The sequence below is a fragment of the Aphelocoma coerulescens genome, chromosome 23 (genome assembly GCF_041296385.1).
Source record: "Aphelocoma coerulescens isolate FSJ_1873_10779 chromosome 23, UR_Acoe_1.0, whole genome shotgun sequence".
Taxonomy (NCBI): domain Eukaryota; kingdom Metazoa; phylum Chordata; class Aves; order Passeriformes; family Corvidae; genus Aphelocoma; species Aphelocoma coerulescens.
In genome coordinates this window covers 6,716,786-6,742,432 of record NC_091036.1, presented here as the reverse complement: position 1 = coordinate 6,742,432, position 25,647 = coordinate 6,716,786, and the positions used below count along the sequence as shown (strand labels likewise).

The following is a 25,647-nucleotide window of genomic DNA, read 5'->3' as shown; positions in this document are numbered from 1 at the left end:
TGTCTTTAGATGGAAGACAGCAGTATCAGCTGTAAGCCTTGAGATTCCACGAATTCATAAACAACTCTCCTATCATGCACATCAGCAGATTTTTGCTTTGTTTCTATCTCTAGTGTGTTTATTTCTGCTAAAACACAATCTCACCCCAGTGTGTGGATGTTTTCAAGCCAGGACACGTCCGTGGGATTAAGAAATAGCATTTTTTGCAGGCTGCAAATGTGCTCTCTTGTCTGGGGAGCAAAACAGCGTGTACTTTTCAATTCAGATCAAGGATGACACAAGGTCTGGCTGTTTTTCCTCACTATCTTTGAGATAATTAAAAAAAAAACCAAAAAAAACAACCTCTTGTCTTTCAGAGCTGGTTTTGGGGTCAGGCTGACACATTTAGCCTGGAGGAGCAGGAAATGTCAGTGATAAGCCAGTCCTGTATTTGTGCAGGAACTGTTCCACTGAAACAAGTTGAGTCATTTGGAGGCCGAGCAGGAACACGACGGGTATTTTTTAAATCAAAAGGACAAATACACAGCAAAGTCCAGCTTGCAAAGTTCTCAGTGTTTCACCCTTCAGCTGTTAAAGCCCTGGGCTGCTTTCCTCTCCTGCAGGGTAAGAAAAGGAGATGTTCCCAGTGGTGTGGTAACCCCAACACAGACAGAAGCACTCGAGTTCCCACCATGTCCTGAAGACACGGCACTGACTGAATCCTGAGGTTCTGTCTCAATCCTTTATCACCACCATCCGAGATTCCTTCAAGAGGAGCTACTTCACTCCTTCAAATCGTAATTTTTGAACCCTCTTTGTTTTCAAAGGTCTCAGCGTAAGATTTATGGCTCCTAAGCCTGTGACACTACATCGACCTCAGTTACTCGTGGGCAGGCTGGGATATTTTAGCTGCCTCCAGGATCGTGTTGCACCCACCCTTCATGTCCTGCAGCCCTCTAGGTGCTACAGACCCAGTTCCAGAGGCAGCTGCTGGAACAGGACAGCGCTTCCAAACCCAACCCTGCTGTGCCACAGACTCGGTGACCTCAGCTCCACCACACCCTCTCATAACCTGTACACAGCACGGACAGGGCTTTTCTATTGTGCAAGTGTCTGCTCTGTCTGGATTATTCCACTTCCTCCAGGTCGTCCAAAGATGACTGCAGTAAATCCCGACTTTCCTCATGTTCCCAGGGAGCTGCATTACCCAAATCCTCCTCAGCTCCCCACCATGCTTCTGCTGCCACGGTGACAGCTACTCAAGGTTTTCCCCAGCCACCTTTATATTTCACTCAGCACCTCCACTCCCTCTCACAGCAAATGTTAATCCAGCCCAGGGAAGCAGCTCCATCTGTGCTGGCACTACCACAACCAGCAAGTCCCAGTGAAGACAAAACCTCCAGAGCTTCATTAGCCCCAAATTAAGATGCTTCCAGCTGTGGCTGAGATGGATCTCACCACACACGTACTCCTGCTGGAGTGTTTCAGTGGAGCAGCTCACCGTGGATGCTGCAGGAAGTCAGCAGCACGGATGACTCATTTGTTAAATCAATAGTGAACCATTGCCCCAGTTTTATTTCGCGGTGACGAGTTTCCGGCAGCGGGTGACTTTCAGTAAACCCAAGATGTTTACTTTGTGTGGCTCCAAGAGCCCCATGACACACTTGAAACTCGTTGGACGTTTCCACCCGAGCCAAACATTAACCAGATTGTTAATGTAAGTTTCCTCATGAGAGAAACGTGTAAGCTTTTGTTTTCTTTAAAATCTGCATGAAAGCACTGAGTATACGGTAATGTTTAGAATATCCTTTATTCTGCCTAGCAGAGGACCCGTGTTCATCAGATAAAGCTCAGGAAATTCACAGCAGTGAGCTACAGGAACTAAGTAGACATTTGAGCCTCTGCAGGGTAAATAGAGAAGAGGCTCAAGAACCCAAACAATGCAATAAAACTACGGACTTTAATCGCTTAACTCTCCTTATAAGTATATTGATATAGCTGTAGACATGAATTAAGTTGGTGTCCACCAGTATCTGAGTTACCTCAGCTCCAGAGCACGAGTTCCCTCCTCTGCACTGCTGGAGCCAAGGAGTGCTCGTGAGCGTGAGATCACATCCACCACTGCATTTGTGCGTGTAGGTGTGCACAGCACCCAGCAAACAGCACCAGGAGTGAAACCAGCCCGGACACCAAAAGATCAGTTATCCAAACCCTGAGCCCGAGGGCCTGGGGGGTTTAAAGGGTTTGTGCTGAAGCCCTGCTCTGGAAAACAAACACATCCAGGCACGACTCCCGAGTCACACCCTGTTTTCTGCCTCAACAGCTCCCCGTTCAAACTGAGTCACAGAACCCTGCAGGAACCTTCAGCCCATTTAAATCCATATGCCTGGTTCACATCCTATCAACAGGGAAAACATTTCCACCGGAACCCTCCTCCCTCCACAAGAGCAGCAGAGGTGTTTCTGCAGCAGGTCCGGGCACAGGAGAACCGCTTGGACAAGCCCCGTTTGCTCACAGGCGCTGTGCTAGACACGGCAGTAAACCTGGGCTTCTTTTCTGAGCATTTTCTCTAGGAGTGCAGCAGAGTCACTCACCGCGGCTCTCTGAGTCACACCTTATCAAGGTGAGCAGTGCCCCCACCCTCAGCTCCGTCTGCACCACCTAGTTTTCAAATTCAGCCCCAGCAAACACAACAGTCAGAGAAAGAGAAGTCCCTGTCCTCCCACAGAGCACGGACACCCTTGCTGCAGGGTGTCTGAGTGTCCCATCACATGTTCTGTGTCCCAACACAGCCCCAAGGCTCTTCACTCTCCTCTGGAGACACAGACACTGCCTCTGAGCAACACCAGGCTCACAATCCCTTTCCGCACTGCCTGCACAGCATTTCTTTGGCCCTGGGTATGGGGGTGTTCCCAAAGCAGCGTTGTTTCCCAACTGGATTGACTGCAGCTGGTGCCAGGGGGAAAAATCCAAGGTGAACAAAAAGCCTTTACATTACAGGAATCAGCTGTAGTGGTTTTCCTTTAGTCTGGCAGGACAATTTTGCTATAAACCAGAGTCAAATTAAAAGCTTCTAACTATGCTGCAATAAAGAAAGAAATAATATTTCTTTCCTATAACACCCATTCCTGTGACACAACAATTCTCCCTGGGTCTATATTTCACAGGGTGCTGCTGGATGTGAAGCTGTGTCAGAGCAGGGAATAATGTGGGGCTGGGTGCTGCTTTTGGAACTCGGGACCAATATAAAGTATCTTTCTGTTTCTCCCCTGCTCTTTACACTCTCGTACCTCTTCCTGCAAAGGAAAATTTCTCAGGTCCCGAATGGAAGAATTAGGGAACCCCCTTTTCCCGGCCGGGGGGCAGGAGGAAGCGCTGCGTTCCCAGTTCTGCCTCTCTCTCTCAAGCTTCCCCCGCCGCTGTCCCCGCGAGTGCCGCGGATCTCCCTGGAGAGGGCACCCGAGCATCGCCAGCTCCGGCGGCTGCTGGCAAAGCCCTGAGGAAGGAGGCAGAGCAGGATTTGGAGAGCACGGCGAGTAACCGCTCGTGATTCCACCGAATGAGGCACCTGGAATCCCAGCAGGAGGGAAAGTTGAGTTCCCAGCTGGAGAATCGCGTTACTGGTGCTGGGATGGGGCTGTGGGGTGGCTCTGTGGGTGGCAGAGCGGGGTAAGGTGCATCCAAGGGCTTAGGATCACGTCTTTCCTTTGTTTCCAAGGCTCCCCACTACAGCTTGTATGGTCTACATCCAAGCATAATGTGGCCAATTCCTTTGGGATTTGGGGCGAACTCGCGTCTCCCCACGGACACGGAGATACTGTCCCTGGTGTCACCCGGCAGCTGTCCCTGCTTTTCAGCAGCACCAGTACAACCCAGCCCCGGACAGCTGCTGCCCAGCCGAGGGGGGAAGTGGTTACTGGAGGAAGAATGGATGAGAACAGGTACAGCAGCGACTACAGCCTCTAAGCTGGGTCCTTCCTGACCACGGGGATTGTGTCACTGAAGGGTACTTGTGTAACCTTAAGCCGTTCCCCTTCCACTTGCAGAGAGAAAATCACCCTGTTCCCCTGGCATTAGCTGACCCTGTGTACAGAGGAATTCAGGGGCACAGGTGAGGTTTGTGCTGCTCATGGAGCTGTAGGCACAGACAGCAGATTTCTGAGCTTGCCCTTAGACCCGTGCACAGCCAGGTACATCCAGATCTTCCCACATCTGCCTCCTAGCTTTTTTCCTCCCCATCTTTTTCCATGTCCCCAGAGAAATCTGGAGGAGAGCCTGAATGTCTCTTGCCTCAAACAGTGCAGGTACATGGAGACATGAGAAGGACTGGGAGGATTATTTCAGCGAACTGGAGGGTTTGGGTGGTTGTAGATGTGGCACGAGCAGGCAGCAGAACACAACACCCAGAGGACAAGTGAGGAAGGAAACAAAACCCGACACACATTCTCCGAAAGAATGTGACAGAGAGCAAGGAAGCAGAGGAAGGATTCACACTGTGGATTTCCAACCCAGGGGAATAAACCAGAATGGTTCAACAAACCCAGATGAAACCAGAAGTGCCATGAGAGGAGAGGGAAGCAGGCGCCATCCGCAGCTGCACGAACTGCCCTGAGAGCCGGAGGGATGGGAAGCCCCGGAGCATCGGCGGGGAGGTGAGTGGTTTGTGTTTGCTGACCCACAGCACCCTGCAGCCCAGGGTCCTTTTTTCACACTGGAGCACATCGTCTCTGAGAGCCCTCGGTGCTCACACAAGGCAGGCTGGGGAGACTCTGCTGCATGGAGGGATTCCTGGGATTAACTATCAGCTATTCGGGATAAACTGCAAGGCAATGTGTAACAGAGGGTGGGAAACTGGTTTTTAGGATGAATTCTTTCTTAAGGAGAAGGTGAAAGGTAAGTGTTTCATAGCAGGCTGTGGGTTAACTCTTTACAGCTGATTTTGGGAATTGTTAGTGTTGGATCAGTTCATCAGGAGCTGGAGTGACAGGACAAGGGGGAATGAGTTACAAGAAATTCCCTGTGAGGACAGGGAGGCCCTGGCACAGGGTGCCCAGAGCAGCTGTGGCTGCCCCATCCCTGGCAGTGCCCAAGGCCAGGCTGGACGGGGCTTGGAGCAACCTGGGATAGTGGAAGGATGGAACTGGATGGGCTTTAAGGTCCCCTCCAACCCAAAGCATTCCCTGATTCTCTGTGTCAGAGGTATTTCCAAATGTCTTGTGGGGATGTGATGCTGAGTTGAGTGTTTTGATGGTTTTGGTGGAGTGAGAGCAGCTGTTTTGCCCTGCTTTGTACCCAGACTGGCACTTGCAGCCGCTCTGCACCCACCCTGTCCTGGGTTTCAAACACTGTCCCCTCAGGCAGTCACACATGGGCAAAGCTGGGCTCTGATAATAAAGGATCAAATAATCCTCAGTGTGACCTTTGAGGCGGACAGGTCTTACATCAGGGAGGGAATTCCACTCTGTGTTATTTAATGTGGTCAGAAGGACAAACCAGGGTGAACAGCTAATTCCAAAATAATGGAAAAACTTCTGCAACTCGAACAAGAAATCACATATAAACTAAAATGTTTGTAAAGCAAAAGATAACTTGCTTTTTCAGCAAGTGAAATTTGCAAGGATTAGTGACAATTTTTGCATAAATCACCACACATGTTCATAGTAGGTGATCATTTGAGACATTTTCTTATATTGTAAAGCTCAAAACTCTCCGATATTCTGAACATGAAATATTCAAGACCAGCACTTTCAGAGTGCTGCAGGCACAATGCACAAAATTTAATTTTACATTATCTAAGGAACTGGTATGTAACTTTTTAATCAGCAGGATGCTGTGATGGCTCTGTGAATGCAGAACCCAGCCCAAGTGGAAGCAGGAACGGTGCTGCTGCGTGCGAGGCACTGCGAGCCCGACAGCTGGAATCAATCGCAGCGAGGCACTGAGAAGGAAAAGGACTTTTTCATTTGTAAATTTAATTTCCCCCGAAGCCAGTTGGAGTTATTAGGCTGGAGTGAGTGGGCTCGCAGCAGATCTAATGGGAGGAGAGGTTTCTCTGCTGCTCTGGGCAGACTTTGCAGTCATTGAGGCTGTATCAGGAATATGTTGCATTCCCAAATATCTTACCTGGATTCTGTTCCTAATAACTCACTCCTCGTTCATTCACTGTGTTGTTTCCTGGGGCTCTGCTCTTGTTGCTGGGGGGGTTCTCTATTGCAAGGACATGTTATTTTGGCAAAATATTCCCTACCCTGGGCCTTCCTGCTGGCAGGAGATGTTGTGCTGTGATCAGAGAGTTAATCCTGTGCAGAAGCCCAGGGAATCTCAGCTCAGCTGCTGCTCTTCCAGGGAACCAGTCCCTTGGTACCACAGCTCCTGGATCTCAAGGAGTGCCAGAAGCCACTTGGCTCTTTCTTGTTGAGCTGAGCTGTCAGCCCGTGGGGCCAGGACTCCCTGGGCTTGCCAGGCTGGTTGTGGGGAGATGAACAGCCATGCCTGGAGCTGGAATCCCCAGGGAGGTGGAGATGCTGCTCCTGGAAAGGCGATTTCCACCCTGGAAGTGGGACTTGCCCCATGGAGGATGCTGCAGGTCAGCTCTCCCCTAGGAAGCAGATGGGGGCTGGCACTTTTCCCAGGAGCTGAGGCAGGGGGCATGGATGAACAAATCCAGGGGCCCATCTGACAAGAGGAAAATGTCCCCAGGGCAGGAAAAAGCAGCTTTGTGGCCAAAAAAACCAAAAAAATGGGGGACAGGCAGGGCAAGGAGAGGAGCTCTTGGCACTGCCTGTGTTTTCATGCTCATTCAGAAGAGACCTTGTGCTGGAGCAAAGCCCTGTGCTGTCCCTCATGGACACAGGAGAAGGAAGGAGTAAAGAGATCTGTCCTTGTCTTTCAGCCTGAGACAGAACAGAGGTGGGAAGGGACGGTCAGGGCTGGCTGATTGCTGTGAGCCCAGCACAGGGTTTTGAACCTGAGGCTTATCTGAGTTTTTTCAACTTACTGGCAAGAGCTGGGCCAGGACAGGCAGGGCAGGAGTTATTTTACCATTTTAAGCAGGTTCTCTCCCCAAGCAACATAATGTCAGGGATGGCATTTTGCTGCCTTTGCTCCCTTGCCTGGTGTTCAGTGGTTTCCAGGCTCCTAAGGATGTTAGTTGGATATCACACAGCTGCAGGTTTGAGGATTTACGACGGTCCTGGGAATGCTGGCTGCAGGTAATGGATGCCAAGGTGATGCTGGAGGCTGCTTAATGAAGAGATGTCTTGGTTTGGATGCTGGGGTTTGGCTGGGGAGGTTTGGGTACTCGAGGCAGTTGCTGCTCCAGTGGTCCCTGGTGAGCCCTGCTATATGAAAAGTCCATCTGTCTGCTAAATCCATCTCTCTCCAGAGGGAGGGATGTTGTCAGGTTTAATAAGAGCAGCTGGTAATTCCTGCTGCCTGTGTGGTGTTCCTGTGAAGGGCTGCAGGAAGTGAGAGCGCTGAGATCCAAGGGCAACATCCCAGTCCTGTGCTGTTACCCCATGCCAGAGCCTGATGTAAGAGCAGAGCAGCTTGCTGCAACACTCAGCCACGTCAGCCAAAAATCCAGGACTCCTCCAGTCTGGAATGCCAAGAAATCCCAATCAGGATTGCCCTGCTCTGCCTGTAACATGCACTGAACTCCCTGCAGCCACCGATGTCCCAGCCCTGACAGGCAGCAGGAGTGAAATGTGTGTCTGGGGCCCTTCTCTGTCACCTCCTGGGCAGCATCTCAACTCATTGGGGGTATTTTGCAACTCCTGAAACACAGGAACAGTGATGAGTGTCGGGGGAGATCAGTGGGGAAGGAAGTCCCCAGGCTGGGTGTAAAACACGTGCCACTGCTAAGATGTCGCAGCCAGAGGTTTGTTGGGCAGTGCTGGCTGTTGTCACCTCTACAAGCAGCTGTTGCCTTGGCTGAATTTCACACAGCAGGCAGAGGAAACCACAGAGGGAGGATCACAGGTGGCTGGAACCCACAGCCCAGCAGCCCAGCCCCTGCTCTGCTCCCCAGGAAGCCGAGGCTGTCACACATCCTGGCCACGGCTCGTGTGTTTTGAACATTTCCTCTTTCACAAGAGAGCCGAGGGGAGGGAGAGACAGTGACTTGTTTGTTCTGTGGGAAAGGGAGCGCTGTCAGCTCAGTGCTCTCCTCCAGCAGAAGCAAGTCATGATCCCATTGCCTGGATGAGGGATCCTGGAAGCTTTTGGGAAGGGGGGGTCCTGTTCCATGGGGTTGGACACCACATTTTGCTGAAATTCAGGCAGGTTTAGTGTATCCCACAGCTGCCTCTTCACCTCTTCTCTAACCCAGTCCAGGATGACCTTGTTCCCTGAGATCCAAGGCAGCACAACTTGGTTTAAAGACCAGTGTAATCCACAGAAAGAATGGGAGAAAGTAACACCTGAAGGGCCAGTTCTGAAGATGAAGGGGGTTACATGCATTGAGCTGCAGAAGTGTAGAGAAAAATCCAATTCTTGCTGACACAGAATGCACTGAGCAGTTCAGCACACACCCTGGGGAAAATCAGGCATTTACCTCCATCACACCTCTGCTGATGCTGAAAGTATTGATAAAATTAACCTAATCCTGGGTATGGACAGGGGTTCTTAGGCTCAGGTGGTCTCAGTCCTGCATGCCCCCATTGGTATGTCCAACCTGCACTCTAATATCAATGTTAAACCTAACTTTGAATCACTCTGACCGAGGCACAGGGAAGACGGAGGGGGAAACACAACTGCAGTGAGCCTTGTAAAGCTGCAACGGGCAAGCTTAAAAATGAAACCAGTCTTGTTATTTTATGTGTTCCAACAGCTTTGGTGAGGAGTAAATCCTTCAGAGTGCACTTTGTGTTCCCAGATGAGCTGCACCGAGTCCCTGGCAGTGCAATATCCCTCATCCTTCTCCATCCAAGCCATCTCTCGGGGCAGCTTCAGTGGGACAGGCTGTTCTGCAGGGCCTGTCTGCCCACGGCACAGTGTCACCATGAGCAGTCCCTTCCAGCGCTGCTGGCGCTGAGCAGTGAATCCTGGAGGAGGGGTAAGAGCTGGGCCAGGATTTGTACAATTCTCGGCGTTGCTGCTTCCCTCTTGTGGTGAGGAACCATCCTGGGAGATCTGGTACAGCCAGGGTGCCCCTGGGCTGTGGTAAATGGGTCTCAGCCAAACAACCAGCAGAACAAAGCGTGGAAGTTGGCTCCAGCATTTGGTTTGTGGACCTGAAAGCAGGTCTCTGTGGGCTGATCTCATTTTGCTTGCTTCTCTCTAAAGGCAGGGAAGTGTCTGGGTTGAATTTATTCCTTGTTAAGTCCTCTTCACCTCCCCCTTTTTCAGAGCATCCGAAGAAGGGCAGAAGGAAGCAGAAGGCTCTCTGTGAACTCCTAGCTCCAGGTAACCACCATGGATACTTGTAGGATACCTGAAAACGCCTCCAAGTGCAGCGGGAACACCATGGAGTGCTTCATGGTGCTCAGCACGCAGGCACAGAAGATAAGCATTGGCATCCTGTGTGGCCTCTTTGGGACAATGTGTGTTTTTGAGAACTCCTTGGTGCTCTACCTGATTTTCTCTTCCCCTGGGCTCAGGAAAAAGCCTTCCTACCTCTTCATCGGTAGCCTGGCCCTGGCTGACATCCTGGCCAGCATCATCTTTGTCTGCAGTTTCGTTAACTTCCACGTGTTTAACAAGGCTGGTTTCTCCAAGGAAGTGTTCCTGCTGCAGCTGGGCGGGGTGAACACGTCCTTCTCCGCCTCCCTCAGCAGCCTGCTGCTCACAGCCCTGGACCGCTACATCTCCATCAGCCGGCCCTCGGAATACAAGCTCCTGATGACCAGGAAAAGAGCCTGGACAGCGCTGGCAATGCTCTGGGTGACCTGTGCCACCATCGCTTACCTGCCCCTGCTGGGCTGGAACTGCTGCGTGCTGGATTCCGCCTGCTCCGAGCTGTTCCCCTTTGTGGATGACAATTACCTGTCGGGCTGGCTCTGCTTCACCGTGGTCCTGCTGGGCTGCATCATCTACGCCTACGCCCACGTGCTCTGGAGGGCTCGCCAGCACGTGGCCTACATGGAGAAGCACCAGGCGCAGGTAGGGAAGCAAAACACCCGGATGAGGATGGACGTGATGCTGGCCAAGACCCTCGTCATGGTGCTGGCAGTCCTCACGCTCTGCTGGTCCCCCGTCCTCGTGCTCATGATCTACAGCATCTTCGCCAGGCTGAGCGACCACCTGCGCAAGGTGTTCGCCTTCTGCAGCACCCTCTGCCTGCTCAACTCCATGGTGAACCCCATTATTTACGCCCTGCGGAGCAAGGAGCTGTCCTCCTCCCTGAGGAGGGTGTTCTCCCACTTCAGAAGGCAGCTGAAGGCCTCTGAGGAGAGCCCAGAAGCAGAGAGCACCCACAAGTCCTCTGTGATAGAGACCGTCTGCGAGGACACGCACGTGGTGTAGGGAGGCACCTGTGGAAAATCTGTGCCCTCAGGCTGGAAGGAACAGCCTGGATCACTCTTTTTTTCTTTTCTGATGGGAGCTTAGGGATCAGCAGTGCTGTGGAGACAGCTCCTGCTGATGTCACCCTTCGATGCTGGGACATAAAGTGCACAGACTTTGCTCTCAGGCACAGCCTGGGATTGTTGGGGTGTCCTCTGCAGGGACAGGAGTTGGACTGATGATCCTTGTGGGTCCCTTCCAACTCAGGATAATCCATGATTCTGTGATTCTATAATCTCCCACCCGGGGAGGCTCAGGTTGGACATCAGCAGGAATTTCCCCATGGAAAGGGTGGTCAGGCTTTGGCAGGGGCTGCCCAGGGAGGTCTGAAGTGCCCATCCAAGGAATGCCTGGATGTGGCACTCCGTGCTCTGGGCTCTGAGGGTGGGGATCAGGCACACGGTGGACTCGATGGTCTGGGAGGGCTTTAACAACCTCAGTGGAACATTCCCACTATGGTTTAAGGACTTGGCCAGAGCTGGGGCAGACAAGGACCTTGCAGACAGCACATTTCTTCCAGGAGGTTTCAGGAGAGCTGACCTAACCATGCAGGTGTTAGCTGGATGTCATATGATTAAACATTTAAGCCATTTTCCAGGTTTTTATTCCTTTTCTTTCCTGGTGTACAAAGTCCTCCAGGTGACAAGTTTAAGCCCAAAGTGGGGCAGATACTTTGAGCATGAGGAACTTTTTTTGCAAATTACAAAATTGCAAATTACACAAAAGCGGCACTTTTAGCTGAATGGACAGTGAAGCGGGACAGGGCCCTTCACCAGTGACCTGGAGCAGCTGGGCTCCTGCCAGCTCCCAAAACACCTCCAGCAGGGATGATCCCGGCTGGGACATGGCCACGAGGTCCTTACACTCTGCCCTGTGTCCCAGAGGATGCACCCAGCCCTCCAGGAAGGTTCGGGAGCCCTGTCCCGGGCCTGTCTCGGCTGCACGGGAGGGTCTGGAGAAAGGGGGACTGAGGGGACACTTACCAACGTGTGCAGCTGCTCCCGAGAGCAGTGAAGGGGCAGCTCCAATCTCTGTGACCACGGGCAGGATCCAAGGGGAGGTTTAGGGTGGATTTCAGAGAAAGGTTCTTCCCCCCGAGGCTGCTGGGCACTGCCCAGGCTCCCCAGGGAATGGTCCCGGCCCCGAGGCTGCCAGAGCTGCAGGAGCGTTCGGACAGCGCTGCCAGGGATGCCCGGGCTGGGGTTGTTGGGCTGGAACCCTCCGTCCCTTCCCGCTCCGGGCGCTCCGCGCTTCCCCGGGGCAGCGCTCGGGCCGCAGCCTCGAACCCGCGGCCCCTGGGGAGCGGCCGTGACGTCACGGGGCGATGGCGGCGCGGCGAGGGCCCGGCCATGGCGGCGCTGGCGCTGCTGTGCGCGGCGGCCGCGCTGGGCCCGGGGCTGGCCGCGGCCCGCTACCGCCCGGACTGGGCCAGCCTGGACGCGCGGCCGCTGCCGGCCTGGTTCGACCGGGCCAAGGTCGGGGTGTTCGTGCACTGGGGGGTGTACTCCGTGCCGGCCTGGGGCTCCGAGTGGTTCTGGTGGCACTGGCAGGGCCAGCACGATGCCGCCTACGAGCGCTTCGTGCGCCGCCGCTTCCCGCCCGGCACCACGTACGCAGCCTTCGCACCCCAGTTCACAGCCCACGACTTCCAGCCCCGCCAGTGGGCACAGCTCTTCCAGCGGGCCGGGGCCAGGTCAGAGCCGGGGATGGCCGGAGTTGGGGTCCCTGAGGGTATCGGGGGGGTCCCTGAGGGGATGGGAGAGTTGTGGGGGTCCCTGAGGGAATGGGTGGCATGGCCAGGGGGTCCTGAGGGGATGGAAAGGCTTGGAAAGGATATGGGGCTATTCCCAAGGGGAGGCAGGGGTCTCTGAGGGGATGGAAGGGGCAAGTCTGGGGATCCCTGAGGGATTGGGGCTCCCTGAGGGGTCATGCCCAGGGTGCTGAGGAGACGACAGTCTTGCTCCTACCTAAGTATTGATTGTTCATTCTTTTCCAGCATTAAAATCCACTAAAATCTTCTATTATTCTTATATTTTCTTCTAAATTTTAAGGATAGTGACAGAGGGCTCTTCACAGCGTGGTTATCCAGTGCCTTGCTGTTTTAGTGACTGGGTTTGCAGTCAGGCTGGGAAATATCTCAGTTGTTCTTTTGCCATCCCAATCAAGTCCTTTTTTCCCCTCAGGTACGTGGTCCTGACCACCAAGCACCACGAGGGCTTCACCAACTGGGGGTCACCGGTGTCCTGGAACTGGAATTCTGTGGATACAGGGCCCCACCGAGACCTGGTGGGAGAGCTGGGAGAAGCCCTCAGGGAGAGGTACGGCCCTGCCAGGGCTCTTCTGTCAGAGCAGTGAATCCTCCTGGCTGTGCTTGACAAACAGCAGAAAACCCTGTGTTCAATGTGAAAAATTGAGTGCTTGCAAATAATGAAAAATAATAATGCCAGTAATTTAATTTCCACTGCTTCTTAATCCCCACTGAAGCCTATTTCTTCCCTCTGTGTTTTGTCCTTCAGCAACCTCCGTTATGGGCTGTATCACTCCCTGATGGAGTGGTTTAACCCTCTCTACCTCGCTGACAAACAAAGTGGCTTCAAGACCCAGAGCTTCGTTTTAAAGAAGACGATGCCAGAACTTTACGACCTTGTCTTGAAGTAAGAGGCACAGCCAGTTCAGAATCACCAGCATTTCCTGGTTTCAGTTCTGTAGGGAAAGACGCAAAGTGGGTGCAAAGAAGAGAAATGCTAATTTTTGCCGAGGCAAATTCTCTTTGCTAACCAGTAATGGTTTGTGGTAGTTAGAAAAGGGGTTCACTTTTGCCCTGTGGAAGGTCTAATCTGTAGAATAAGGCAGGGACAAATTTTTCCTGCAAAAGCAATTGCTTTTAATCCTGCCTTTGTGCAAGGTGGCTGGAAGTGGAGCAAACTGCTCAGTATTTAGTAGAATAGAAGAGTGATTTCACTGTGAATTTGCATCCTTGCCTTGCTTCCCTTTGCTGACAAACATACAAGGCTTGGGCTTGTGGGTTGTTCTCCCAGCTCAAGAATGCCTCATAATTGTCTTTGAGGTGCTAAATTCTGTTTTTTTTGGAAGAACTTCACTCTCTCTTGAGCTGTGGATCAACACCTTGTTCCTTGCTGCTGCAAGGACCTCACTTAGAACTTTGTGTGAAGCAGAAAATGAAGCAAAAACCTCCTGGTGATGTCAGGCAGTGGGAAGGGGAAGTGAAAGGATCCCACACCCAAGATGGCAGGAGCAAGTAAGCCATTTTGAAACAACATCCGTCTCTCTTAGATACAAACCAGATCTGATTTGGTCAGATGGAGACTGGGAAGCTCCAGATTCCTACTGGAACTCCACCTCTTTCCTTGCCTGGCTCTATAACGACAGCCCTGTCAAGGTACCGGTGCCTGCTGTCCCTCGTGGCATTGGGTGGGTGTGGAAGGTCAGGAAGCTCTGGGGTGTGTGATCAAACCAGAAACCTCCTTGACATTTGCCAAATGTGTTTTATATTCTCTGACAAAAAAAGAGCCTTGTCCTGTGACAACTCCACTACCCTTTGCAGGACACTCGTGGGCGGCTCAGGCCAGGAGCTTTGTTGCCTCAGCTCCTACCTGAGTGAGCAGAGGGAAGTTCTCCCAGAGAGGGATTCAGCCTTTTCAGAAGGGTTTCCATTACACAGGGAATTTTTTTAGGTGCTTCCTGGGAGGGAGTGACTGCCAGCTGGACAGCCCAAGAACAAAAGGTTCTGTGCCCTGAGCTGTTTTTCTTCTCTCAGGACACCGTGGTTGTCAACGATCGCTGGGGTCGGGGCTGCTCCTGCCATCACGGGGGTTTCTACAACTGTGCTGACAAGTACAGGCCAGGCACCCTGCCAGACCACAAGTGGGAGATGTGCTCCTCCCTGGACAAGCTCTCCTGGGGCTATCGCAGCAACATGAGCCTGGCTGAGGTGATGGATGAAATGAGTATGATTGAGGTAAGAAAGCTGAAATCAAAATAACCTGGGGGAGGATTACTGGGAATCGGAGGCTTCTGGAGCAGCTGGTGAAGGATAAAACTCTGCTCAGTTTCTGTGTTGTCAGAGCTGAAGATAATGCAGTTTGTTATCTTGCTTTATCTGCCACAGGAGCTGGTGCAGACTGTGAGTTTGGGTGGCAACTACCTCCTCAATGTGGGACCTACAAAAGAAGGGGTGATTGCCCCCATCTTCCAAGAGAGACTCCTGGCCCTTGGGAGGTGGCTGGACACCAATGGGGAGGCAATTTATGAATCCCAGCCTTGGAGGGTGCAGATGGAGAACACCACAGACACGGTCTGGTAAGGACTCTGCTGCTCAGAGCAGCTGAGCTGATGTTTATTTCTTATCTTTTCCTGAATTTGGTACACTCTGAAGTGTTGCAAGTAGGATTTCGTCCGTTTTAGTTCAGTAGGAAAAAAAGCCAACCCTTCCTTTAAAGTGTCCACGCTGTCACCACTGTTTAAGTAGTGGTCCTGGCCAGAAATGCCTACAAAACTGAGTTGTTTTTATTTCCTCCAGTGTGGTCAGCCCAGAAATGTAGAGCAGGGATCAGGATGAGGCCGTGTATCCACCCTGCCTGAGGCCAGGCCAGGTTAGCAGTGACATTTGCACACCTGGACTTTGTTTGGGTTTCATCAGCCAGCGCTGACGGGCTGCTTGTGGGTCCAAAGGGACAGATTTTGGAATGAGTGGCAAGTAGGTGACCCCTGTGTGGTGACAGAAGGCAAGGCAGAGTTCTCGTGCTGGCTGGAAAGGTCAAGTTGGTGTCTGATGCCCTTCACCCTGCTGAACTCCTGCTCCCTCAGGTACACCTCCAAGGGACCCGTGGTCTTTGCCATCTTCCTGCTCTGGCCTCGGGACGGTGACCTGCATCTGTCCTCGCCCATTCCATCCCCAGGCACACGGGTAAGGGACTTTAAAAAAGACAGCACACACTGAGAGCCCATTTGGGGGTGTTTGTGGGCTGGGAAGGACCTGCCTGACTGCATTTGGGAGCTGAGGGGGGTGGGAAAGTTGTGTGCTGTGGCCTCCCTGCGGATCCTTGCAGCATCCCAGGCTGTTCCCCAGGCTTTGGCCCACTTGACGTGGAACACGGGGCTGGAGTTGCCAGGACAGGCTCATGGCTGCCAGGGAACAGGCAGAGACTCTTCTCCTGGAGTCTTTTGATCCTGCTGTCGCAGGGGAGGGAACCAAATATCCCCAGAGCAGGAGTGGCTGTTGCTGCAGCCCAGATTCAGCTCAGGTGCACTGCCCTGCTCGTGGCAAATGTCACCGTGACGCAAATGTTTGAGTGTCCTTTGCTCTGAACAAACAGGGGCAAAGCATCAGCAACAAACACCCCCCAAACAACAAACCAGAGCCTGGTTTGGCCTCAGAACACCCCCTGTGTCACCCTTTGTGCCACGTGAGCCACGGCTGGGGACCCGCAGGGCTGCCCTGGCCTGTGGGCAGTGCTGGGGTGTGCAGAGGGGACCTGGTGAGCTGCAGCTGAGTGTCCCCTCCTTTCCTCTGCAGGTGACACTGTTGGGGTATGGTGGCACTCTGAAGTGGCAAAAATCCCCAGGGAAAGGGATGCTCATAACCCTGCCCTACATGCTCCCGTCTCCTCTCCCTCCTCAGTCGGGCTGGGCAGTGAAGCTCGAGGGTGTGAAGTGATGCCTGTGGGGGGGACGCAGCACCTCCCCCTGCCTTTCTTTTTGATTGAATCCAAGAGGGTTTTTATTTTTCACGTTGAATACATTATTTTTCACTCAAGAGAATCTCTCCTCCAATCTCTGTTGCCTTGTGTTACTTTGGTGTTGGTCAGCTACTTCCATGATGGATAAATCCAATGGAAGCTTGCTGGAAGAAATCACCTTCTGTAAAAACAAATCCATCAACAAACTTCAATTTATATTCTGCTGCAGACAGCTACAAGAAAAGGTTTTGTTCTTAGCGAATTTTTAAGAGACTGCATCGTTGTGAGTTGCACTTCTGAGCTGATGAACTTCCAGCTCCAGTGAGAGCAGGTTTCCTGCGTGGATGCTGAGCTCCTTACAAAGGGTTCAACAACGCGTGTCCGAGTGATGAAACTGCCCACAGGAGCACGCAGGTTGCTGCGAAGGCCCCACAACCTTGCAGACAGGCTTTGCTTTACTCCTGTCTGAGCAAAACCTGCCAGAACACTGGGAGCCGAGCACGAGCAGAGCCCCGGGGCTGGGCCACGTGCGGAGCTGCTGCTGCGGGGGCTGTTACTCAATGGACAAACATCCAACTGCCCCGGCTTCAGAGAACCGAGCGCCAGGGCCCCGCTCGCAGGAGCACCGCCCGGCTCCGGGCGTGACGCCGTTACAAACAAACAAACAAAAAAGGGGACAAAAAGTGACAACAGAGCGACGGCCTCTTCGCCTCGCAGCCCCATCACGCCGGTAACCTCTGGCGCGGAGCGGGGCCCGTCCCAAAACAAACAGCGCCGTGTTTACCCAGCGCGCCGGCCAGCGGGAAAGCCGCGGTATAAGTGCGCGGCGGGCGGGCCGGCGGGCGGGCAGACGGGAAGATGCCGCGGTGCGACACGGGCTCCGCGCCGCGGGACGGCGCCTGGGGACAGGTACGGGCTGGGCCCGGACGGCGGCGAGCGCACGGAACGAGTGGCGAGCGCACGGAACGGGAGGAGCCGGTGCCACGTGCGGAGCGGAGCCCACGTGACCGCCACGGCCACGCCCCCTCCCGCCAGTCACGTGCCGGGGCGGTCACGTGAGCGGGCGAAGATGGCGGCGGCGCGGCGGCTGCTGCCGCGCTGGGCGGGATCGCTGCGGCCCGTGAGGGAGCGGGGCGCGGAACGGGGCGAAGGGAAGCGGGTAGGGGTCGGGATCGGGGAGCAGAGGGAGCGGGGGGTGCTGGCACAGAGCCGAGCGGGGCTGCGGCTGGAGCAGAGCGCGGCCGGGGCTCGGCTGAGTCTTGTCTCCGTGCCAGGTGAGCTCCGCGGCGGCGGCGAGCGCGGGGTACCCGAAGCGAGTGAAGGTGGTGGAGGTGGGACCCCGCGACGGGCTCCAGAACGAGAAGGTACCGGCGGGTTCGGGCTCCCAGCACCTCCCGGGGGAGGTTCTGCAACCAAATCCCCCGAATGTCCCGCTGTACCCACCAACGAGGCTTCTTTTGTTCTTTAGAAGCTGCCTTTTTGATGTTGAAAAAAATTTTTTTTCAGTGAAAACTGTAATGTGAAATTAATAACTTTAGGTCATTCTTCTTCTTTTCAGAATGTCGTGCCCACACCAGTGAAGATCAATTTAATCAACATGCTGTCAGAGACGGGGCTGCCGGTCATAGAGGCCACCAGCTTCGTGTCCCCCAAGTGGGTTCCTCAGGTCGGTGTGCGGAGAGGACTTGAAGTGGTTCTAAAAGTACGGCAATCCAGTGATTCTGCTTGCTCCAGATTCGCTGTTACTGGGCAAGAGCCAGCAGAGGAGCTGTGATATCCCAGAGCTTCCCTTTGGACCCTGGGAAGAGCACAGGGACAGGCGGGTCACACACAAACAGCTGGTTGTGCACGTTGGCCTGGCTGGGTGACTCCTGACCCCTCACAGGGTGCAATTCTGTTTGCTTTTAGAGGCTCTGATCCCTAAATATTTCTGTGCCCGTTATAAGAAGGAGTTTTAATGATGATTTTCTGACTGGCAGAAGCAGCAGTTGTCACCCTCACAGAGCTTTCCTGGTTTGCTTTGCAGATGGCTGATCACACCGAGGTCATGCAGGGCATTAATAAATTACCTGGGATCAGCTACCCTGTGCTGACTCCAAACCTGAAGGGATTCCAGGCAGCGGTAAGGGCTGGGAGAACCTGAAAATCCACGTGGTGCTGCTTTCAGTGCCACCTGATCCTCTGCTGCTGCACCTGTGACTTCACCCTTTTCAAGGCAAACTTGGATGTGTCCCGGTGGTTTTGCTGCAGAATGAACTGAGGGAAGGATTGGGTTATTTGGGGGAAAAACACTTTTATAAAATGAGAGAGCTGTCGTCAGAGATTGTAGATCATAGAGTCATTGAGGTTGGAGAAGGGCTCCAGGATCTTCAAGTGTAAATAAGCAAGGCAGGTTTCTTTAGGAACAGAAGGGCCTCTGTAAAGGGCAGTGTTTTATGGGGCTGGTTTGAGACATCTCTACCAAGAGGTGCCATTGAAACCCTCGAATTAACACTCAGCAGTGAAGTCATGAAGCTCTGGCTGTTTGTCATTTCCCTCATAAGAAAAATCACCTGGCTTTGGCTTAACAGCAATGCTGGGTTAAGGGTTGGACTGCTGATCTCAGGGGTCTTTTGCACCCTCAGTGCTCCTGTGATTCCACTTTGGGATTTTTTATTTGCAGGTGGCAGCAGGGGCCAAAGAGGTGTCGATCTTTGGGGCAGCATCCGAGCTGTTCACCAAGAAAAACATCAACTGCTCCATAGAGGAGAGCCTGGAGAGGTTTGACGAGGTCATGAAGGCAGCCAGGGAAGCCAGCATTCCTGTCAGGGGGTAAGGAGTTCCTGCTGGAATTCACCCACCATGTAATCACTCATTCAGGAATGATCCAGGATCACTTTGGATCAGATTTTCTTGGCAAACACCCCACATGGAAATGCACAGATCACAAACCCACCAGCCCCTGGAAAACTTTTCACACCCATGGAAGAAGAAATTGTTGAAATCCTGTAGCCTTTGGCCTCTGGACTTCTGGAACATAAAATTGATTCTCCCATCCTATAGACATGGAAAATGTACAAGTCCTGACTGGTTTGTCCAGTAGAATTCCACTGCCCCTTCCTGACTAAAAGTGTGGGATTCTTTTTAACCACAGGTACGTTTCCTGTGTCCTCGGATGTCCCTATGAAGGGAAGATTTCTGCAGCTAAAGTTGCAGAGGTGAGTCAGTCATAAACACAGCCAGAATTCCTGGGAGGGCTTTGACTCATTTTTGGGGATGTGAAGTGGGCACTGGCGGATGTGTCAGACCATTTAACCAAAGGGGAGGTTCCAGCTTCTCAGAGACTGAATCCAGCTGAAATGGGCGGGGCAGTTCGGGGAGGTTTTTAATCCCAGAGAAGAGCGTCCAGGGAATCACGGCACAGCAGGACTGCAGCTCCGCTCCAGGGAGGGAAGGATCTGAGTGCACGTGCTGGCTGTTGCACAGGTCTCCAAGAAGATGTACTCCATGGGGTGCTACGAGATCTCCCTGGGGGACACCATCGGCGTGGGCACCCCCGGCAGCATGAAGGACATGCTGACAGTGGTCATGAAGGAGGTGCCCGTGGGGGCTCTGGCTGTCCACTGCCACGACACCTATGGACAGGCTCTGGCCAACATCCTGGTAGCCCTCCAGGTGGGATTCCTGCTCTGGATCACAGACTCATGGCATGGGTGGGTTGGAAGGACCTTAAAGCCCATCCTGGTCCACCCCCTGCCGTGGGCAGGGACACCTCCCACTGTCCCAGGCTGCTCCAGGCTGTGTCCAGCCTGGCCTGGGACACTTCCAGGGATGGGGCAACCACACAAATAAAGCATCTTCCCTTGGGGTTTTTTGTGCTTGCTCGGGAATTGCAGATTCTGTGCTTCCAGAGCAGCCCCTGACTGGGGGTTTCTTTGCAGATGGGGGTGAGCGTGGTCGACGCTTCCGTGGCTGGCCTTGGAGGGTGTCCCTATGCCCAGGGAGCCTCTGGCAACGTGGCCACAGAGGATTTGGTGTACATGCTCAACGGGCTGGGCATCCACACGGTGAGTGGCAGCTGCCCTGGGCTCTGCTCAGGCCTCAGCACGGGGCAGGATTTGGCCCAGGGAGCCTGAGCGTGCTGGGGGCAGCCAGGGAGGCTCACTGGGCCTGCAGTGCCAGGACAAGGGGAGTGGCTTCCCACTGACAGAGGGCAAGGTTAGAGGGGAAATTAGGGAAAAAATACTCCCTGTGACGGAGGGGAGGCCCTGGCACCGGTTGCCCATCCCTGGCAGTGTCCAAGACTGGGTTGGAGAGGGTTTGGAGCAACCTGGGATGATGGGAGATGGCCCTCAAGGCGTGTCCTGTGCCTTTCCCATGCAGGGAGTGGATCTCCAGAAGCTGATGGACACAGGAACCTTCATTTGCAATGCTCTGAACAGAAGGACCAATTCCAAGGTGTCTCAGGCATCCTGCAGACTGTGACACTGAGCGGAATTTCTCCTTGGATCAAGAAAAAACTGAGGATCCAGCACTGGCTGGGATTCCTCTCTGATCTCCCGAGCTCCTTCCCGGCTCAGCGTTTGAGAGGAAACTCAAAATGCACCAGAATTGTGAAGAAATGAAAGAATATTCTATTTTATTGTATTATATTGGACCTTGAGGATGCCACCATTTGCCTTAAAGAAGGGAGGACATGGAGGGGCTGAGAAAAGCTCTGCCCAGCCCAGCACCCACCAGCTCCTGCCTGCAGAGCAAAGGACAAGGCACAGGTTTTGCAGTTAGAGCACTTCTCCAGGTCAGGCTTTGCCCTTCCTCCCTTCTCTCCCCTCTGCAAAGGCTGAGTCCAGAGGCTCCCCCCGTGCTCCAGGTGCCAGCCTTGGGCCATCTCAGCCTTCAGGGACTGTGCTACTGGACTGTGTATCTGTTGTAAGATACCTCTAAATGCCAGCAGTAATAAACACGTTATTTAATAATCTAAACTATTAAAAATTTGATTCAGCTGAACCAGCTAAGGCGCTTTTTGCTGCTGGTTTGGTTCCAAGGGCCTCTTCTGTGTGGGAATGCCTCATCTTGGCGGGCTGGGAGGGGTAAGGAGTTCCTTCCACGCCCAGAAAGCAGAAAGCGTGAAGCACCCCTGCTCCCCACGGTGATCAGGTCCTTGGGAACTCCTCTATTTAAAATAATTTATTGAACAGTTTCTTTGTGAGACTGGAGACGAGCGGAGGAGCCTTGTCCTTTCAGGGGGCGGGGCGAGCGTGAGGCCGCGTGCAGCGCCTCTCCGCATCGCCTCGATAACCCGAAACGATTCCCAGCCCTTCGCTGACGAGCGCCGCAGAAATGAGGCGGAATCGGGCAAAAAAGCGAGCGGGGCTCGGGGCAGCGGCCTCCTCCCGCCGCCAGGGGGCGCTGCGGCACCGCGCGCACCAGCGGCCGCCGTCCCTCCGCGGTGTTTTGTCCGCGCCGCCGCCCCGTAGCCGTGACACGTTTCCATGGAGGAGCCGCGCGCGGGGAGCCGGGAGGCGGGGCCAAGGCCCGGCCTTAAAGGGGCCGCGCCCCGCGCGGGGCTGAGCGGGAGCGGCGGCAGCGGAGGGTGAGAGAGCGGGGGGGGAACCGGGAAGGACCGGGAAGGACCGGGGAGCGGGCAGGGGGACGGGCGTGCTGCCCTGCCTCCTTTGGTAGGGAGAACCCAAACCCCCGGGGTCTGGGGTCTCCCTGGGCCAGGGTGATTCCAGCCCCTGGCAGGAATCCACTCCCCGGGCTACGTCCTGCCCCCGGGCCCGGCTCCTCCGGTCCCTCCCGGCCCTGGCCCCGCTTCCCTGCTCAAATCCGCGTTCTTTTGCCTTCCCCGCCCTCTCCCACCTGGCCCAGGTGCTGTTCCCTGCCGCAGCCCCGGGGCGGGCCCGGCCGGGGGGCTCACGTTGGGTTCCAGCCCGAGCCGCAGCTCCTGGGGGGAAATTCCCCGGCTCTGGCTCCACATCCCCTGGGAACAGCGTGGGTCCTTCCCGGGGACGGAGCCGCCGGGTCCCACAAACGTCCTGCGCCTTGCAGTGTCCCAAAGTCCACCTTCCTGGGGAGGAGGCGCGGAGTGGGGCCAGCACTGGGAAGGGAGGCTGGGACCAGGTTCAGGAGCTGGGGGAGAAACGCGGAATGGGTGAAGGGCAGAGCGGATACCCCTGCTGAGACCGCCCCAATTAATCAATTAATTAATAATGAGAACTCCTGCCCTTTGGGTAAAGCCTGAGGGAAATGGGTGAGCCCAGGAGCTCGGCTGGGTTTACCAGGAAGAACCTGGCCTTGTGTCCGGGATGTGGCACCTCCGTGTCCGGGAGGTGTGACCAGGCTGGCCACACCTGGTCCCTCCTGGCAGTACCTGGAGGCCGTGCGGACGTGACAGCGTCCGAGCTGTGCCCACCCCGCAGCTGAAGGATTTGGGGCTTTTTCCCCCCGCAGGGAGCCATGGCAGAGAAGATCCTGGTGACGGGCGGCGCCGGCTACATCGGCAGCCACTGCGTGCTGGAGCTGCTGCAGGCGGGGTACGTCCCCGTGGTCATCGACAACTTCCACAACGCCATCCGAGGTACGGGGAGCCCCATCCTGGCCCGGGCTGTGCCCGACTCCAGCAATCCCTCACTCCCCTCCATCTCCCAGGATCAGAGGAGCTCCCCGAGAGCCTCCGGCGCGTGCAGGACATCGTGCACCAGCCCGTGCTCTTCCAGGAGCTCGATATCACGGACGAGGCCGCGCTGCAGGAGCTCTTCAGGAAGGTGAGAGCAGGAGCTGCAGTGCCCTGGGTGCCTCCTGGGCTCCGTGCTAGGGGTGGGAGCCACGGGAGCAGGGAGGAAACGCTGTGCTCCACGTTCCTGTGGGCCATGGAGCCCCCCGGGCTGGCTGAACGGAGCTCCTGGGGGAGTTCTGGCTGGTTCCTGCCTGGAGCTCCCCTCCCCTGCTGCCGTGGCACTGGTGCCCAGCCCGTTCCCCCCTGCAGCACCGTTTCTCGGCCGTGATGCACTTTGCGGGGCTGAAGGCCGTGGGGGAGTCTGTGCAGAAGCCTCTGGAATATTACAGAGTGAACCTCACCGGGACCATCCGGCTGCTGGAGGTGAGAGGAGCCAGCAGCGATCCTGCGCTGCTCCCTGGGGCTCCTCCCTGTCCCGGGACCTGCCGGCGCCTGTGGAGGGCTGGCACAGGCACTGAGCGGGATCCGTGCTGGCCCTTCCCCTCTCCCAGACCATGAAGGCCCACGGCGTGAGGAACATCGTGTTCAGCAGCTCCGCCACCGTCTACGGGGACCCCAAGTACCTCCCCCTGGACGAGAAGCACCCGGTCGGGGGCTGCACCAACCCCTACGGCAAATCCAAGTTCTTCATCGAGGAGATGATCCGGGATCTCTGCAAAGCAGAGAGGGTGAGGAGCCGCCGCACGGGGCTGCAGCCCAGGTCTGTCCCCACCCACGGGGGTGACCGGGCAGCCCCGTCCGTGTGTCCCCAGGACTGGAACGCCGTCCTCCTGCGCTACTTCAACCCCATCGGCGCCCACGAGTCGGGGATGATCGGAGAAGATCCTCAGGGGATCCCCAATAACCTCATGCCCTACGTGGCACAGGTACCACCCCCGCAGCCCTTGGGGGTTCACAGGGAGGGGGCCCAGGGTGGCGGGGCTCCCATGGGCCTGTCCCTCTGCGCAGGTGGCCGTGGGACGCCGGGAATTCCTGAGCGTCTTTGGGAACGACTACAAGACGGACGATGGAACGGGTGCGTCACGGGACGGGCGCAATTTCAGATTCCCAAATCCCTGGCTGCACCCCGGGCTCTGCCCTCACCCTCTGCATCCCCCAGGAGTCAGGGATTACATCCACGTCGTGGATCTGGCCAAGGGCCACATCGCTGCTCTGAAGAAGCTCAAGGAGAACTGTGGCTGCAAGGTACCAACCTTGGGCTGCTGCCAGCCCTGGGGGGGTGTGGGGCTCCCCGTGAGGGCTGAAGGGGGGCCTGGCCCTTCTCCCCTTGATGCATGTCCCTTATCCTCCTCCCAGGTCTACAACCTGGGCACAGGCACCGGCTACTCCGTGCTGCAGATGGTCCGGGCCATGGAGAAAGCCTCGGGGAGGGAGGTAAGGGCAGACCTGCAGGGTCCCGGGCACAGCTGCTCGCACAGACACCCTGATGCCCCCACAGCGGCCCTGGCACCCTTCCCTCAGCCCCTCTGGGAGCCCACGGTGCTGCTCTCCCTGCAGATCAAGTACCAGATCACGGCCCGGCGGGAGGGAGACGTGGCCTCCTGCTACGCTGACCCCGCGCTGGCCGAGCGGGAGCTGGGCTGGAAAGCTGCCTTTGGTCTGGACAAGATGTGTAAGGGCATCCCCTCCCTGGCACGCTGGGCACTGCCAGACCCCTGTCCTCCCTCACCTCCCCTCTGCCTGTTCCAGGTGAGGACCTGTGGCGGTGGCAGCTGCAGAACCCCACGGGCTTCAGCAAGAACTGAGCCGTGGCCAAGGGCTGGCCGGGCCCGGGGGCTGCTCTGAGCCAGCCCTGCCACCTTCCCAGAGAGCTGTCACCATCCTGGGAGAGCAGTTCCAGCTCCCCCTCCTGCCTCTGGCACGGGGCAGGAAGGCTGGAGCATCCTTGGCCTCTCCTCTCCTCATCCTCATCCCCCCAGGTCCTTGCATCTCACAGAGCAGAACCACAATGGAGAACAGAGCCAGGGCCTGGTTTGGCAGCCCGGGCATGGAACCCCCCGTGGGAATACCCAGGGGCTGGTGCCAGCCCTGGCTGGGAGCAGGTGCTGCTGGGCCCTCCCTGTGCCCTGGGCCGTGGCTGCATCCAGCACTGGGACCTCTGAGTCCTGCTGAGCCCAAACCACAGCAGAACCCCCGTTCCCTCCTGCCCCACCTGGCACAGAGAGGGCACCAGGAACCTCTCACAGGGACCATTCACATTCCAAGGCCACCGTGGCTCATTTCCCCAGCCCTGGGCTCCAGGGCCAAGGGCTTCCTCCACCCCCCCCTTTTCCCTGACCCCCAGCGTGGTTTTGGGGACCAAATCTCATCTCCCACCTCTCCTGCTGAGCCGGAGAAGCCCCTGCCCAGGGCTGTGCCAGCCTGGCCTGGCTGCCCTCAGCCCCCTTTCGGGGCCTGGTTTGGCCTCCTGTGGCAGCCACTTCCCAAACCCCGTTGCCAAAGGCTGCCCAGGAGCCGGCTCTGCCCCCCTGTCCCACACTGCTCCTATTTATTCCTGGCAGCTCCCAGGGCTCCACAGGGCAGGGATGACGCAGGCGGCCCCGTGTGCTGTCGGCTGGATGAATAACTTATGCTCCTAAATTATGAATTGAGCTTTTGATTTGTTTTTAAATAAACTTTCCTACTTTCTAAGTGGCAGCTTTGTTCTGCTTCCCCTCAGCCAGCGCTGCTGCCCCTAAAAACGGCACCCTGGGGCCTCGTGCCAACCCCACTCCCCCCCAAATCTCTCATCCTGCCTGGCCAGGGATG

General features: G+C 55.5%; 4 protein-coding genes across 7 annotated transcripts; all 4 read left to right on the top strand.

Moving 5' to 3' along the window:
* Positions 1-971: 971 nt before the first annotated feature.
* On the top strand, positions 972-11,303 carry CNR2 (cannabinoid receptor 2). 3 transcript variants are annotated; one of them, XM_068994453.1, is made up of 4 exons: positions 972-3,920; positions 4,026-4,631; positions 8,810-9,034; positions 9,328-11,303. In XM_068994453.1, the coding sequence occupies exon 4, from the start codon at positions 9,394-9,396 to the stop codon at positions 10,441-10,443; it is 1,050 nt and encodes a 349-aa protein (XP_068850554.1). In that variant the 5' UTR covers positions 972-3,920; positions 4,026-4,631; positions 8,810-9,034; positions 9,328-9,393; the 3' UTR covers positions 10,444-11,303. The 3 variants fall into 3 exon arrangements, with proteins under 3 accessions (XP_068850554.1, XP_068850555.1, XP_068850553.1); XM_068994454.1 differs by lacking the exon at positions 8,810-9,034; XM_068994452.1 differs by lacking the exons at positions 972-3,920; positions 4,026-4,631 and having other exon boundaries at positions 7,567-9,034; positions 9,328-11,094.
* Positions 11,304-11,791: 488 nt separating this feature from the next.
* Positions 11,792-16,275, top strand: FUCA1 (alpha-L-fucosidase 1). The gene is given in 9 exon segments (XM_068994451.1): positions 11,792-11,839; positions 11,841-12,175; positions 12,666-12,800; positions 12,999-13,136; positions 13,777-13,882; positions 14,261-14,461; positions 14,612-14,802; positions 15,310-15,409; positions 16,019-16,275. Coding segments are annotated over 9 exon segments (1,380 nt in total). The 5' UTR covers positions 11,792-11,806; the 3' UTR covers positions 16,160-16,275.
* A 711-nt stretch (positions 16,276-16,986) lies between these two features.
* Positions 16,987-21,142, top strand: HMGCL (3-hydroxy-3-methylglutaryl-CoA lyase). 2 transcript variants are annotated; one of them, XM_068994455.1, is made up of 9 exons: positions 16,987-17,090; positions 17,456-17,545; positions 17,740-17,847; positions 18,208-18,303; positions 18,844-18,992; positions 19,315-19,378; positions 19,647-19,835; positions 20,102-20,227; positions 20,544-21,142. In XM_068994455.1, exons 1-9 carry the CDS (start codon positions 17,040-17,042, stop codon positions 20,643-20,645), a joined length of 975 nt encoding a protein of 324 aa, XP_068850556.1. In that variant the 5' UTR covers positions 16,987-17,039; the 3' UTR covers positions 20,646-21,142. The 2 variants fall into 2 exon arrangements, with proteins under 2 accessions (XP_068850556.1, XP_068850557.1); XM_068994456.1 differs by lacking the exon at positions 16,987-17,090 and adding an exon at positions 17,135-17,301.
* Positions 21,143-21,706: 564 nt separating this feature from the next.
* Positions 21,707-25,533, top strand: GALE (UDP-galactose-4-epimerase). The gene is made up of 11 exons (XM_069035793.1): positions 21,707-21,753; positions 22,614-22,740; positions 22,812-22,927; positions 23,149-23,262; positions 23,391-23,567; positions 23,652-23,765; positions 23,848-23,914; positions 23,999-24,084; positions 24,196-24,273; positions 24,397-24,511; positions 24,589-25,533. Exons 2-11 carry the CDS (start codon positions 22,620-22,622, stop codon positions 24,642-24,644), a joined length of 1,044 nt encoding a protein of 347 aa, XP_068891894.1. The 5' UTR covers positions 21,707-21,753; positions 22,614-22,619; the 3' UTR covers positions 24,645-25,533.
* Positions 25,534-25,647: the final 114 nt, after the last annotated feature.

Bases quoted from the DNA above. Each gene is read 5' to 3' on its own strand.
- CNR2 (XM_068994454.1), top strand. From the start codon at position 9,394: ATGGATACTTGTAGGATACCTGAAAACGCCTCCAAGTGCAGCGGGAAC.
- HMGCL (XM_068994455.1), top strand. From the start codon at position 17,040: ATGCCGCGGTGCGACACGGGCTCCGCGCCGCGGGACGGCGCCTGGGGA. The intron at 18,304-18,843 runs GTAAGGGCTGGG...TTTTATTTGCAG, and splicing joins TGAAGGGATTCCAGGCAGCG to GTGGCAGCAGGGGCCAAAGA. The intron at 18,993-19,314 runs GTAAGGAGTTCC...TTTTAACCACAG, and splicing joins GCCAGCATTCCTGTCAGGGG to GTACGTTTCCTGTGTCCTCG.
- GALE (XM_069035793.1), top strand. From the start codon at position 22,620: ATGGCAGAGAAGATCCTGGTGACGGGCGGCGCCGGCTACATCGGCAGC. The intron at 22,928-23,148 runs GTGAGAGCAGGA...TCCCCCCTGCAG, and splicing joins TGCAGGAGCTCTTCAGGAAG to CACCGTTTCTCGGCCGTGAT. The intron at 23,915-23,998 runs GTGCGTCACGGG...TGCATCCCCCAG, and splicing joins CAAGACGGACGATGGAACGG to GAGTCAGGGATTACATCCAC.